A 14,688-nucleotide genomic window follows, 5' to 3' on the forward strand; every position below is an offset into this window, starting at 1 on the left:
CTTTTACAATCCGTTCGAATGAAACAATAACAAAGCTACTGTTCAGAAAGAATAAAACGCATTACTTGTATGTGTTGTGTCAGGTTTATCGATGAGTCACCAGGTAAAGCGCTCATGGTGCCTTGCGCGCATACTGCCTCTCTCGTCTTCTTGGCTGGTAAATTTAAGCCACGCGCGTTTGCCGGTGAAGGAATTCCCTGCAGAAGCGGCAGTTTCCTCCTTGAGCAGCCGGCGACGGGGCGGGTAGAGTTTAGATGATTTACATTCTTTGATTTACCAATGAGAGTGGATGTGACTGTAAAAAACGATTTGGGCGTTCCTATTAGGCCTACGTGGCGTCTGATACTGTTCCTAAATGATGGGTGTCTTTGTGTTCTTTTTGAATAACTGTTTATTAGATTAATATAGGCTATGGTAGTGGAATAACGTTTACAACTTTTGGATCTGAAACGTGGTTTGATTATGAAAGGCCTGAATACACAAGCCAGTATGATATCAAATGCTCCCCTCATAAGTCACTTAAATATTATAACACTGTTTGATCAATTATACCGTGATCAGTGTCAATAGACTAGAGGGAGTTGAAATGTGTGCAAATGCTTTGTGCCAATAAGATGAACTTATTGGATGTGGGTTTGGTGGTGACCTTCTCTGTGGTTCTCCCCCAGATTACATGTTTGTGACGCCAATTGAGGTGGATGCTCGGGGTGGGTATGTGTCCCACGATATGCTGCGGCGAGGTCGGAATAAGAGGTCCCTGCCGTCCATGGGGGGCCCTGTACACTACAGGCTATCTGCCTTCGGGAGGGACATGCACCTGGACTTACAGCCTGCCATGGTAGTGGCAGAGGGCTTCACAGTACAGGTACTGGGGACAGAGGGCATCACCACATTGGCACAGGAGCCAGCCCATCAGGACTGCTTGTATCAGGGATTTATACGCAACCTCACAGCTTCCTCTGCAGCCATATCTACATGTTCTGGCTTGGTGAGTGTCCCCTCGTGTCGTTACACTTTATCCTGCGTCAGGAAACATACACTTGTTTTTCTCCTGATTTAGATTTGTCATGTATTACACCTTGTGTCAAACCACCTTTATCATATGCAATGTAAGCAATGAAAGAGAAAAAGAGTGTGTGTGTTTCTGTGTGTGAGGATGAGAGAGGGGGGTGTGTGTGTGGGAGTGAGAAAGAGAGAGAGGGGGGGGGGGGGGGGGGGGGAAGAAGAAGGGAGGAGAGTGGAAAAGAGACAGTTCTGTTTTTTTAAGATGCTGGCCTTAGTGCCTCTCTCACTATTTCCTCCCTTAGGCAGACAAGCAGATCACATGTCCCACCCCGGACACCAGGCCTCCATAAAACATGCCTTTATTTTTGCCAATAGCCTCTACCTCCTTTGCTCCTTGCTCTTTTGTTCCTTGTTTGCCCTGCTTCCCCATCTCCCTTGTTCAGTGCAATTAAACCCAGGGTGAAGTTTCAGCCGCTTGGCTGGCAGTGCTAATCTTTGTATTGTTCTATTCATTAGTAGTAGCTTCTCCACAATAAAACAGCAGTGACCCATTATTTTAAAACTGTGCAAGGACACAATGTAATTTGGGAGCAGATGCATTTGAATAGACTGGAAGGACTCTTTGATCTGTTTTTCTCCTCCCCAGTTATTATTTTTTTTCTTCCCAAGGATGACCTGAGGGCCATCAGAAATTCACTTAGTCTATCGTTTCTTAAAATGTGCTTCTACCTTTAGATTTCAGATGGGAGGGAGAGCCACATTAAAAGACCTACTTTTACACTAGTACATTAAAACTGAAAAAAGGGGAAGAGAGAAAAATGCACAAGAAAGAAGGTCTGTCTGTTGCACTGAAAGAGTGCATAGCCTGGAGGAGTTTAACCCCACATGTCATCTCCCCTTCACAAGGAGCTTTGGATTAAGTACAAATGAGGACCCATTCATCCCCCTTGATCCTCAGCAGCTTCTTTTGCCTGGAAACAGAGGATAACTGGCAGTCTGTTTGGGTGAGAGCTTGATTTTTTCTGCAAGAAGAATGTTAATTCCGAGTTTAGAGTGGCGCTCCGAGGGAGGATGGTTGCTCTCTCTATAGGCCTATGGAGGCCCTCTTTGTGGTAGTGTAGGTCTCCACTGCTGGCACACAGACAGACGGTCGGTCAGAGAAGCCCCAGCCTCCACAGTCTGCCCACGCTGGCCCTCTTTACTACTGTTTGAGTGCATCATGCCCCAGCAGATGGAGGGGGATTCTGTTTTTAAATCAAGAACAGGCAGACTCTGTATTAAGACCGGGGATAGGGGATTTGCTTAATAAATCCTGAATAATTTAACATGGTGTTTTTAATTACACTCCTCATGAGAAGGACATGTACTTCCTTTGTGTGTCGAAAGTATTTTCTCTTTTTCTTTTTTCTGCTGACCTCAAATGACTTGAAGGCATCAGTTTAAAAAAAAACTAGTACAGCTATTGCTGGTTGCACACAGGAGTTCTCTGCCTGCATTCTCTGGTCCAGAGGTCACGGTGGTTGACCTCAGTCACTCCCTCTTTCAGGGTCATGCTGGTCTCAGTTCCTCTGTAGTGCAAGTTCAAAGATGCTCTCCCATTCCTCTGTGAATGCAGGGAGAGATAAATTAGAGCTCTGCTGTCCTCCCCAGGTCACCGCTCCGTACACTGGGTGACAGAGCCAGCCCTTCCTCACAAGGACCAGACCCCAAGAGCTGAACTGAACTCAACAAGAACTGTTCCAGCCTATTACCAGTAGGCTTGGATGCACTCTCTGAGACCTTCATTAATATGTCATTTATTATCTTATTGGACGGCGGGATCATTGGTGTGTGGGCCAGCTATATTGTCTGGCTGTTGAGCCATTAGATTGCCCCTTCAGCGGATTCCGGTTCTCTGGCTAAGCGTGTCCGACCATGACAAACACGGCCATGACCTTTCCCAAGCCCCCTCTTCCACGTTAGGATGCATGTCTATTTAGTCTATACAGTTACAGCCACACCTTTAAAGGTTTTAAGTGCTAGCTGAGAAAACGATGAAACACGTTTCTGATAAGACTTCAAGTTCATCTATGGGGCATATTTTATGTGGTTGAAATAGTCTGCTTGCATAAAAGTGTCAAAGATAACACGTTACGCACCCATTCACATTTTCTCAAGGGATGCTGAAAGAAAGAAATCATATTTCTCCACTCCTGTTCCCGAGACAAAATTAACATTTGTTGTATAATTTTACTGCAAGAAATGCATAATTCTGCAAGAGTTAATATTATATTACTGTATATGTGAGAGGTTATAGGCCTACAGTCAGTGTCCAGATTTCAGTTATTATTCCATTTAACCCATATGAACTTCAATTAGGAATATTCTGTTTATTTACAGATACAGGGATACTCGTGAACGGGATATCAAAGGTTCATGTAAACAGCTTATCCCGAGTAAGACCAAAAGCGGGATATGAGCTACCATCCGGAATACTGTGCGCATGTAAACGTGGTCTCTGTGAGACGTCTCTCCTTTCAGTGTTTCCTGTGGTATTAAAGCAGGTCACTCTCTCTTAGGTAACCACATATATTCTGAGAACAAGTTTTTGTTGTTCTTCTTTATTTTAGAAACGAGGATGGGAGGGCTAGGTGTATTCTTTTCCCACAACGCCTGCAGAGTTGTAGACCGGTTCTAATTAGGGTAGTACTTGAGTCTGTTTTGATGTGTACTAGTGGTCTTTTTAATGACCCCCATGTACTAGGGGATGAGTGTGAAAACAAACCTCCCCTTTTCCTTTTCTTTTTCTCATTCCCCAGTGTATTGCTCTCAGACACCTCAAAGGAGGTTGTTTATTTTGCTCAGAGCCTTGTTGCAGGGACAGTTGTGATATCCTTTAACAATGATCCGAGGAAAGGAAACACGTCAGCATACATGCACATTTGACTGTCTCAACAAGGTGTAAGTCGTAGGACGTTCCACTGTGTGAAAAAAAAAAGACACTCATCCTCTTCCCGTGGTGTGGTATCGGTCATATAACCGGTTTAGTGGGATTATTTTTTAAATCAGAATTATAGTCCTACATATATTACTAAACATGAGTTATAGGTGATGTAGTGGCCATAAATGATTGTTCTGGAGTGAACTTTTCTCTGGAGAGTGTCATATTTAAATGTTGTGCGCAGGCCTGAAATAAACAAGATGGCTGATGCTCTTTCTCAGCGCCTCATATGACCTACTGTAAACCACAACTCTCTCTGCTCAGTGTCCCATGGGCTCCATCTTCATAAGAGGACTGGACAAATTGGAACGTCTGTTGGAACTCTGTAGTTACTATGGCTCCCTAGTCCCACTCATAACTCATAGGCTGTTATGCCACATACGACGTGAGCCGGTCATGTTGTGAGCGCTGCGGAGGGAGATTCCCTGGTGGTCTCCGTGGTGACAGTGATGTAGTGCCCACCGCTAGATGCCAGTAGGAGAGGGAGCCAGGCCCTCGCCATTCTGCTCTTGTCACAGGCATTGTGCTCGGGTTTCTCACACAAGACGAATGAGGAGCGCTGAAGTGGTCGTCACTTCACAAAGCAGAATCCATACATATTCCTCGACCCGTCTGTGTCAGCACAATAGATGCAGTACCCCTTTTGTTAGACAATATGTTCTTTTCCGACAACGGTTCTGGCTTGTCGTCAAATGAGGATAGCGTTGTGACCAGTATGGCTGCTTTAGTGAAAAATGTTTCTCTGTATATAAGACGTGCACAAACATGGTTGCAGAACAAATCAAATCAACATTTATTGGTGGCAGATTTTGCAGATGTTATCACAGGTGCAGCTAAATGCTGGTGTTTCTAGCTCCAGCAGTGCAGCAGTACGTAGCAATACAAAACAATATACACATAATCCAAAAAGTAAAAATAAAGAAATTCAGAAATGTCGTAACGAATCCATTTTACAACCCAAATAGCAATGTAACAGTAATCCAACTGCAACCTATACGCATCTAGGAAGGAATATTCTATGAATGATATGTACAGCAGTAGATATATTAGTATGAGCTATGTCGAGAATACAGTATTTAAATACACAGTGCACAACCCCATAGCAAAATGGATAGAATTGCAGGAAATTAGCTTCGGAAATGATACATATGTATGTGGATGGTGAGTATAGACAGTATGGACAGTATGTGAATAGAAAAGTTGTGTATAGCAGTAGATTCTTTATTTATTGAAGTTTTATTTGATCAGTGAGTCATACTGGGACCAAGGTCTATTTTACAGATGAGCCTTTAGTTACAGAAATGACAGAAAATACACACATCAAAATATGAATACAAAATGCAAGCAGAAAGAAAAACACAGTCATAAAAAACAAACACATTCATCAATAAGAAGGTCCTCAATCAGCTATATAGGATGAGCCATGTCTAGAATACAGTATATAAAGTGCATAAAACAGCATGCAAATATTATTAAAGTGACTGGTGTTCAATGACTGTACATAGGGCAAAAGTCTCTAAGGTGCAGGGTAGAGTACTGGATGGTAGCTGGTTAGTGACCGTGTCCGAGGTTCAGGGCAGAGTACTGGAAGCCATGGAAACAGTAAAGATGTTAGCTTAAATTGAACACAGAACCATATACAGTATATCCCATATTTACTTCAATTTCTCTTTTCCCCTCATATCCTCTCATTCTCTCTATTTCTGACCTCTGGTGAGTTTGGGAGGGACTGAGTGCCTGAAATAGTGGACTTCCCAATTTGGCCACCTGCTGAGTCATCATCCACTGTCAGAGGAAGTTGCTTGGTCCCAACTGGGCTGACAGGAAAATGAGGTGAACCTTGCCCATTTCGATTCAGCTGATAAGGGGGCTGTATAACATCATTAGCCATGGTGTTTCCAGGCCCACCTGTGCTTTATTTGGAGAACAAGGGCTGCTCAGTGGGTGTCTATGCTCTTTAAAGGCAATTAGTGACGCCACACACTCTGTGGAATGCTCTAGGCTAACGCTGAGGGAAACTCAAATCATTATTGGCCAGGTCGAATGATAGACACGGAGACATAGACCGCTCAGACAGAAGTGGGCTGTGTTTTGGACTGATAATGGCCTGTATCCTTTTACCATAGCTGACAGACACTGAGTGATGTGGATGCTCTGGTCTGCACTCGCCGACACTATGGTCACATGTAACGCTGAGCTGGAGTGCAGATGTGTTTTAGAGCTTTATAATCACTGGCTTTGGGTTTCTCACACATCTCTCCCAGTCTTTAACAGCATGTAAGCACTTACTAATTTTAAATATAATGTCATGGTTGGGAGCCTTAAAAGCAGCTACAGTTTACACAAAGACAAGCTAATTACGTTTTCCCCCGCAACAGATCCTAAGGAACAAGCTATAAATTGTGTCCCGCGCTTACACTGAAGACATGCATGGTCGAAATGTGTAAGGTTACAGTATGTAGTCACAGGCCTCAGAAAACCACATGAAAGCAAACGCAAAGTCATGTTGTAATAGCTTCCATAGGAAAGTCCTCTGAGACCATTGCTGTATTAGCTAATTCCCAACATGTAGACTGTTGGGTTCGGAAAACTGTCTACTCAGAGTAACCATATGCATGTTATGCTGTAAACTGAGAATGGTGGGGGGGTGGAGAGTCGTCTGATGTCTGCAGGTCTGAGGAGAAATAGACTGGTGTTTAACAGAGGACATCTCCCTCTAATCTGTGTAACTCTTACAAGTGTACATTTAAGGAAATCACTAGAGGTCTGCCACATCAATATTACTTGAAGTCTGAGGACCTGGTGTCTCTTTACTCCCTGTGAAATTCCATACATCTCAAGTACCTTTCAGATGATATATGTTGTCATGAATAACATCCATTTAACAGCATGTTACTATACATAGCAAAACATGTATTAAATGTAATGCCAGAAATAATACAGTACATTGAGGTATGTACCTGATATCACCTGATATTACTATCAGTATCTGATATTACTGATATTTTATGGCTACTAGTACGCTTATGTTTTCATTTGCATGTTGTCCCTCCAGTGTTCTACTTTTACATTTCATCTGGCAGTTCTTCTAGTCTTCTCAGGACTCTCACAGACATACAGTTCAGGCAGAACAAGAAGAGAGACGCACCACATCCCGACAGATGGAATCAATTTCCTCCCATTATCAAGCATAGGCACCTCCATCTGCTAACTGCTGGAAGATGTTGATAGATATTTTACAGTAAAGTTTGGTATGTTTCTGAGACAAATGGAATACATGTGTGATAATTGAGTGTGAGGTGGCGTGGGGGGTTGGCAGACAATGGGAAGCGCTAGCTAGCTAACAGTGGATTTCCTCCAGGGTGTTGGTTAACGTTTGTTGTGGGTTAAAGGAGAGCAGGCACATCACAACAGGAAGTGGTTAGCGAGATTCCAGGCTAATATGCTAATAGATTTACACAGATAGAGGTTGGAACCTGGAAGAGGTTCTTTGTCTCCTCCATCTTTGTCTCTTTTACAGTTTCAGTCTGTGTGAGTAATTTGGTCGCTGTCAGACTTGTTAATGCTACAGGCTTAGTTCAGGGTAGCTTTACAAAACATATGCTAATGTTAAAAATGGGCTCATCTGGGATGAAGTACTACTGTCACCACTGCAAAAATGAGCAGAAAATATGTATCTTTATTGATGTAATGCATAGCAGAGATTTATACAAATAGCATCCATATATCCATGCATAGGCCTATATTGCTTGACAGTTTGCTGAGAGTTAGTTGGTGAGATCCCTAAACTCGTCAGTTCAAAGGGCTGGAGCAGTCACCAGACCGACCAGGCTGCCAGATCTTTACAGTGCAGTGGAAAAGTGTAATGAAATGACAGTGCGGGTTACACTCAAGTCTTGTGGCTATTAAGTAAGTGGAATGGTTTCTAAGTCCAGTATAGCGTGTATCCTCCCCAAGTTTGTCAGTGTCTCCCTGCTCTCTGTCCTCACGCTGTCTACCCCTAGACTATGGCCTGTGTCGGGGGCTAGCTAGGGCTGGTTCATAAGGAGGTGTCCTGGCTGTTCTGGCTGCCCAGCTGTGGTGAAGACATGTCATACTGTTATTCTCTCTCTGTCTGGACACAGTGTTTGAAGGCCTGTGGGGCTCTGCCGAGGTCACATTAGAGAAAGAGGAGGAAAATGTGACACAGGAAGGCAAGGCACACAAGGTACCCTGTGGCTCGGCCAAAATAGACGTCACTGCATTTATTTTAAACCCCCTTTTGATTGAAACCCATCAATCGGAAAGAGAAATCACTCTTCCTCAACAAAGCACCGGAGCAACACAGAGAACGAGGCTGACAGACATCGACGGATGCCCGACGCCATTACTGCCCATTACTATCATGGGAGAAAAAGAACCAAATTTGACAAGAGCCTCTGGGTTACTCACATGGCCTTTTGATCCTCATCGGGGGAGGAATGAGTGATACGAGGTGGTTTGGTGGTTCTGTCAGGTCCTGGGAGAAGAGAGATGGATGGGGTTATGGTGGACTTGGCATCCCCAGAGTGCCCCTGTTGTACCCCTGTCCTGTCCCAGGAGGTGGGAGTCTGGGAGCGGATGGCTGTGCATGGTGGCAGTCTGCCATGGCTTGCCACTGTTTTCACAACAAGAGCTTCTGCATGGCTCCCCCTTTGTGCGCCTATGTTTACTTTGCCACCTGCTAGTCTGGGGAAATGTGGATCAGGAGGGTGAAGGGGGAGGTGGGTGTCACACGTAGAAAATGGACAGGGGTCATGGGGTGTGAGGGGTGTGGATGACAATGCACAGCTATTTGGGCTGGATTTGGAGAGTAGGAGGTGAGATTAGATGGCATTCCATGGCCAGACAGAATGTGTGAGGTTCAGCACTCTAGTGATCGATCTCAGACATGGTCAGAGAGTGGAATGAACTGCTTAACTTGGTCATCAAATGGGAGAAAGGACAGAGGTTTGGGGAAACCAAACAAAAATGAAATGATTGCATTCACCTTTCTTAACTCAGTTCTTTCTCTGTCTCATGCAATCACATCATCACATAAACAAATGACCAGGTAATACATAATAATATAGTAGTGCTGACCAAGAGAAAATACATCTTTTTTTCTCTAGTCTGCCAATGCTTATAGAGTCCATTTCACCATTATTCCTCTGTTTGTAACTCACTGTGGATGAGGCCAAGTGGAGACACGCTGCTCCCCAGCGCTGTCTAACGCTGTCTAACCCTGCTGACATGAACATCCACAGCAGTGAACGGATGGTCTGTCAGAGGCCAGGGTGTTTATCAGCCTGTCTGTCTGTCTGGTAGCTCTGCCAGGCGGAATAAACCAAACCACTGCTTCTTCATTCTACAGCAACACGACACATTTCACGGACTGAGATAAATGCACGCTCAGCTAGCACAGCACAGCGAACTCTTCCAGAACGTCTTGGATGCGGTCGTTGCTGCCAGATTAATGTTGACTCTGTTCTTGTCTTATATTGCAAACCTTAAGCTGGAGGGCTGTTGCAAATGCATTACAAATGCTCAACTATAACTAACCAAAACTACACTGAACATAAATATAAACGCATCATGTAAAGTGTTGGTCCCATGTTTCATGAGCTGAAATAAAATATCCCAGAAATTTTCCATATGGACAAAAAACTTATTTTTCTCAAATGTTCAGCCCAAATTTGTAAAGATCCCTGTTAGTGAGCATTTATCCTTTGCCAAGATAATCCATCCACCTGACAGGTGTGGAATATCAAGAAGCTGATTATTAGACAGTACGATCATTACACAGGTGCACCTGTGCTGGGGACAATGAAAGGACACTCTAAAATGTGCAGTTTTGTCACACAACACAATGCCACAGATGTCTCAAGTTTTGAGGGAGTGTGCATTTCGCATGCTGACTGCAGGAATGTCCACCAGAGCTGTTGCCAGATCATTTCATGTTAATTTCTCTACCATAATCCGCTTCCAACGGCATTTTAGAGAATTTGGCAGTACGTCCAACCGGCTTCACAACCGCAGACCACATGTCGTGTGGTCGTGTGGACTAGCGTTTTGATGATGCCAACATTGTGAACAGAGTGCCCCATGGTGGCTGTGGGGTAATGGTAATGGTAGGCATAAGCTATGGACAACGAACACAATTGTATTTTATTGATGCCAATTTGAATGCACAGAGATGCCGTGACGAGATCTTGAGGCCCATTGTCATCCCATTCATCTGCCACCCTCACCTCATATTTCAGCATGGTAATGCACAGCCCCATGTTTTAAGGATCTGTACACAACTCCTGGAAGCTGAAAATGTCCCAGTTCTTCCATGGCCTGCATACTCACCAGACATGTCACCCATTGAGCACGTTTGGGATGCTCTGGACACCGTGTTCCAGTTCATGCCAATATCCAGCAACTTTGCACAGCCATTGAATAGGATTGGGACAACACCCCACAGGCCACAATCAACAGCCTGATGAACTCTATGTGAAAGAGATCTGTCGCGCTGCATGAGGCAAATGGTGGTCACACCAGATACTGACAGGTTTTCTGAACCACTCCTCTATCTTTTTTTTAAGGTATCTGTCACCAACAGATGTACTGTATATCTGTATTCCCAGTCATGTGAAATACATAGCTTAGGGCCTAATACATTTATTTCAATTGACTGATTTCCTTATATGAACTGTAACTCAGTAAAATCTTTGAAATTTTAGCATGTTGCGTTTATATTTATTTTGAGTATAAATTAAACTGTCAGCCTGTGGTGATGTTTGAAATAATATTTTACACCTCCATATAATGTAATGGTATAAATAAGGATTCTACAGTTGTATTATATGTATTATAAATGTTTTATTAATTGGAAAGTGTTCTGTATCAATATGTCAAACGTTCAAAGATGAATCATACTGCTATGGATTGCCAAATGTAAGACTTGGTGCTGAAGCAGTTGCACATGGCCCATAGACAGAAAGCTGACTAGTGAGTAAGTGAAATGCATTTTCAGAGGTGTTACAGTAGCTTGTTGCCTTATGTTCTGTGATTGACCTTTGCCTAATTTATGAAACAATATTTTTACTTTTGACTTGAACATCCTCTCTCCACCTCCCTATTGTTCCATGTAATCATCAAACTGCACACACACACACACACACACACACACACACACACACACACACACACACACACACACACACACACACACACACACACACACACACACACACACACACACACACACACACACACACACACACACACACACACACACACACACACACACACACACACACACACACAGGGAGAGTGTTGAAGAAAAGCCTAGCTATCTGCCTCGGAGGATGACAAAGAGCCAATATTGGATCTTTTCAATCAGTGGTTGGCTTGCTGACAGGGTTCCATAGAGAGGCTATCTCATACATTGTAGCCCTCTAACATGTGAAGGGAAAGTGAATACCGCTGTGTTTCAGCTCTTTTCGCTAATCAAATTGATTCAGTCTCCTCCAGTGCTAGGTCCGATAACAGGACCATGCTGATGTTGAAGATTAATGGCCTCCCGCCTTAATGTGTTTTTACAGGCAGTCTCCAAGAGGTTGTCTCAACACTTTATTCCTTTCTTTGGAGTGTATTGGAATCCTTTACATGAAAAGCTGGTTAATTAAAGAGCAGTTTTTAGCAGAGGTCTGTTCAAAGGGACTTTTTTCACTTTGAGTTTTTGAGTTGTTGTTTCTGTTGACCTGCAAGCATTTTAAACACTACTAGTTAGCAACCTTTTACCAGTTACACTCTGACTGCACTATCATATATAAAGCTCTTGCATCATGCTACTTTATATATTTTTTCACTGTATCTGATTGCTGTATCCATGGCGACTGCCAGTACTTAGGTTGTGCACAGCAGTTTTTTTAAAGGCCGTGTTTGAGAGGTAAACTACACTGTAACTGAAGACTGTAATTATACAGTAATGTGGGGTATTATCAACAGTAGAATGGTACTGTTCCTAGAATACTAGGGCCGGGACGATACAAGTATCACAATACTGGTTATTATCGTGACAAAGAAACAAAACGCAAAGCATATTTAACTTCTTTAGGAAAACAGCGCTAATGTTGGAAACAAACATCATTATGTTGTCATTCAGAGTCACATGTATTTATTTTCCAAGCTATAGCTCACAATATTTTTCTTACAGCAGGTTTTTAAAGGACCAAAAAGTTTGGTCTGCTTCATGTTTTCACTTTTGGGTACCGTATCTTTGGAACGCCAAAAACATTTTGGGTGCATAGAATTGTTGTTTATGTCTCATTAACATATTTTGAGGCGTGCCTTGTTTAGAGGCTATATTTGTTTCACCCATGAGTGAGAATGCTGTACAAATTGAACTCCTATGTGGTTATAGTGCACCATTCGTTTTAAAGATTGGAATGGCAGCAAGACTTGAACCTTAAATGGTTGAGTGTTTTGCCATGTCCTTTTGGTCTGTTTTGCCCTGTAGTCGCCCTGTAGTCGCCCTGTAGTCGCCCTGTAGTCGCCCTGTAGTCGCCCTGTAGTCGCCCTGTAGCTGCCAGTTTGAAATACTTTGTTAAGGCCTCTAGAAGTGCAAGTGATCTAAAACACCAAATATGCATAAATATGTTGTAATGTGTAAACACTTTACCTAGCCACCTACCTGCTTTTACCAATTCCTTGTAATTACAGTAAAATACTGTAAATACAAACTTTTCCCCTCAATTAATTAAATGTATCCATTCATTCATTCTGACTACGGTAGCATTGACTTTTGTACAGTATAATACAGTCAATTCTACAGTATTGTACTGTGTGTAATTACACAGTACTTTCTTTGATACCGTATTTGTATTACAGTAGGTGTACTGTAATATGAAATACATAATTTTACTTGCCACTGAGCTTCCTGTAAGTTAATGTCAAATTCACAGCAACCCCTTTACAGTGTAAGAGTTGGTTCTAGATTGTCTCAGAACCCACTAACCTTCTGGGTTAGGAATCCTGTGTTGAGGAGCAGCTGCCCCAGACTACCTCTTGTACCCTGTGTTATCATGCTGACAGACAGTAAGTCACATTCCTGTGGGAGCCTGACCTATGGAGACACCACCTTGTCCCAGGGTTTCTTGTGTCTGTGTCTGGTTTGACATGACTCCTCTCTATTTTTATGTCCCTTCAGGCCTTATCTAGGAACTGCTGACAGACCTCTTACTTACGCCATTCCTTAACACATGACAATCTACATGACTTATTACTGATCCGACTCTCGTCCTCATCCACCATGATGAATGTTTAATGTTGATGAATAAATCTAAGGCCCAGGGGTATCTGTGCTCTTCAGTCAGGTCTGATCCGGATGTCTGATGATGAGTACTTCATCGCCCCCTTGCCCCAGCACCTAGCTGCAGAGCACAACTACAGCTCCCCGAGTGGACACCACCCACACGTGGTCTACAAACGCTCGGCTGAACACAAAGTCCATGGTGGCCAGAGGTCTGTCCACAGCTCCCAACCTGACAACCCATATCTACAGCACCATCACCAGCATCACCACGACTACCAGCACGGGAAGCTGCAGAGACAACACTTCTGTGGACGCCGCAAGCAATGTATGTAAGGGAACTTCCTTATTATTATGACTGCCTTTGATCCGCTCACATGAGAAAAACACATTACAGTCACGTGGGACTGTGTGTACAGGACAGTGGTAGTAAAGATGGTAGAGAGACATGCTTTGTAGTTTTATCACAGGAACAGAATGATAACAGTACAATGACAAATAAAAAAAATGAAGGTAAAAATGTTCAAATGTTCCACTACTGATTGTTTATGATGTAATGTGTATAATGTATTTTGAAAGAAATAGTGCTCAGATAGAATAGGGGTATAAAGTAGCTGGCCTTTATTGAAATTAATACTCAGAAGCAGCATGAGGAGTGAATGACTTTGAATATTTCCTGCTCTTTCAACGCTCTGCCGGCCCCTTGCTCTTATCAGGGAAAGGTCCAGGAAGAAGGAGGAGCTGTCATTTGAGCTCCTTTCCAAAGCATTTCTCCCCCTGTCTCCTTTTTCTCTCTCTTCATATCTCTATCCCTCCCTACCTGCCCTCTATCTGTCTACCATATCTCTGCAGACACTCCCAAGCCCCCTGCTGAGGATCGTCTCGCCATGCCTGATGAGTTTGAGCTCCCAGGCAGGGGGAAGCGATCACCCATCACGTCTAACAAGGTGGGGACCCTGAATGTGGAAACGCTGGTGGTGGCAGACAGGAAGATGCTGGAGAAACACGGCAGAGAGAACGTCACCACCTACGTCCTCACTGTTATGAACATGGTGAGCAGGGGAGGGACACCAGTCAGTCAGTCATCAGTCATGTAACATACTGTATCCCAAAGTAGATTTTATCCTCAAGCAAAACCCTGGCCTAAGGCTTGACAAGCAATGAATGTCATGATTTATGTATTTACTTCCCACAAAATGTTAAGCAACGATTCATTTGAACCGAAATGTTAATCTACAACTGGCAATCTGGGTTGTTTTTGTTTCAGGTTTCCAGCCTTTTCAAAGACGGCACCATCGGAACTGATATCAACATTGTGGTGGTCAGCCTGCTTCTTCTAGAGCAAGACCCAGTGAGTCACATCGATCTGAGTGCCTGACAATAAAATCACCAGCCTCCCCAACGT

The 14,688-nt window shown here is 43.4% G+C and overlaps 1 protein-coding gene across 1 annotated transcript in view; it reads left to right on the top strand.

The window, feature by feature from the left end:
* adamts18 (ADAM metallopeptidase with thrombospondin type 1 motif, 18) overlaps positions 1–14,688 on the top strand; it is a 75,991-nt gene that overhangs the window by 29,346 nt on the left and 31,957 nt on the right. Inside the window, exons 4-7 of the mRNA XM_038999117.1 lie at positions 669–988; positions 13,344–13,611; positions 14,136–14,335; positions 14,551–14,634. Of these exons, the coding sequence (XP_038855045.1) occupies positions 669–988; positions 13,344–13,611; positions 14,136–14,335; positions 14,551–14,634 (872 nt within the window). The remainder of the gene's footprint in view (positions 1–668; positions 989–13,343; positions 13,612–14,135; positions 14,336–14,550; positions 14,635–14,688) is intronic.

This window comes from Salvelinus namaycush, chromosome 1 (genome assembly GCF_016432855.1).
Source record: "Salvelinus namaycush isolate Seneca chromosome 1, SaNama_1.0, whole genome shotgun sequence".
Taxonomy (NCBI): Eukaryota; Metazoa; Chordata; class Actinopteri; order Salmoniformes; family Salmonidae; genus Salvelinus; species Salvelinus namaycush.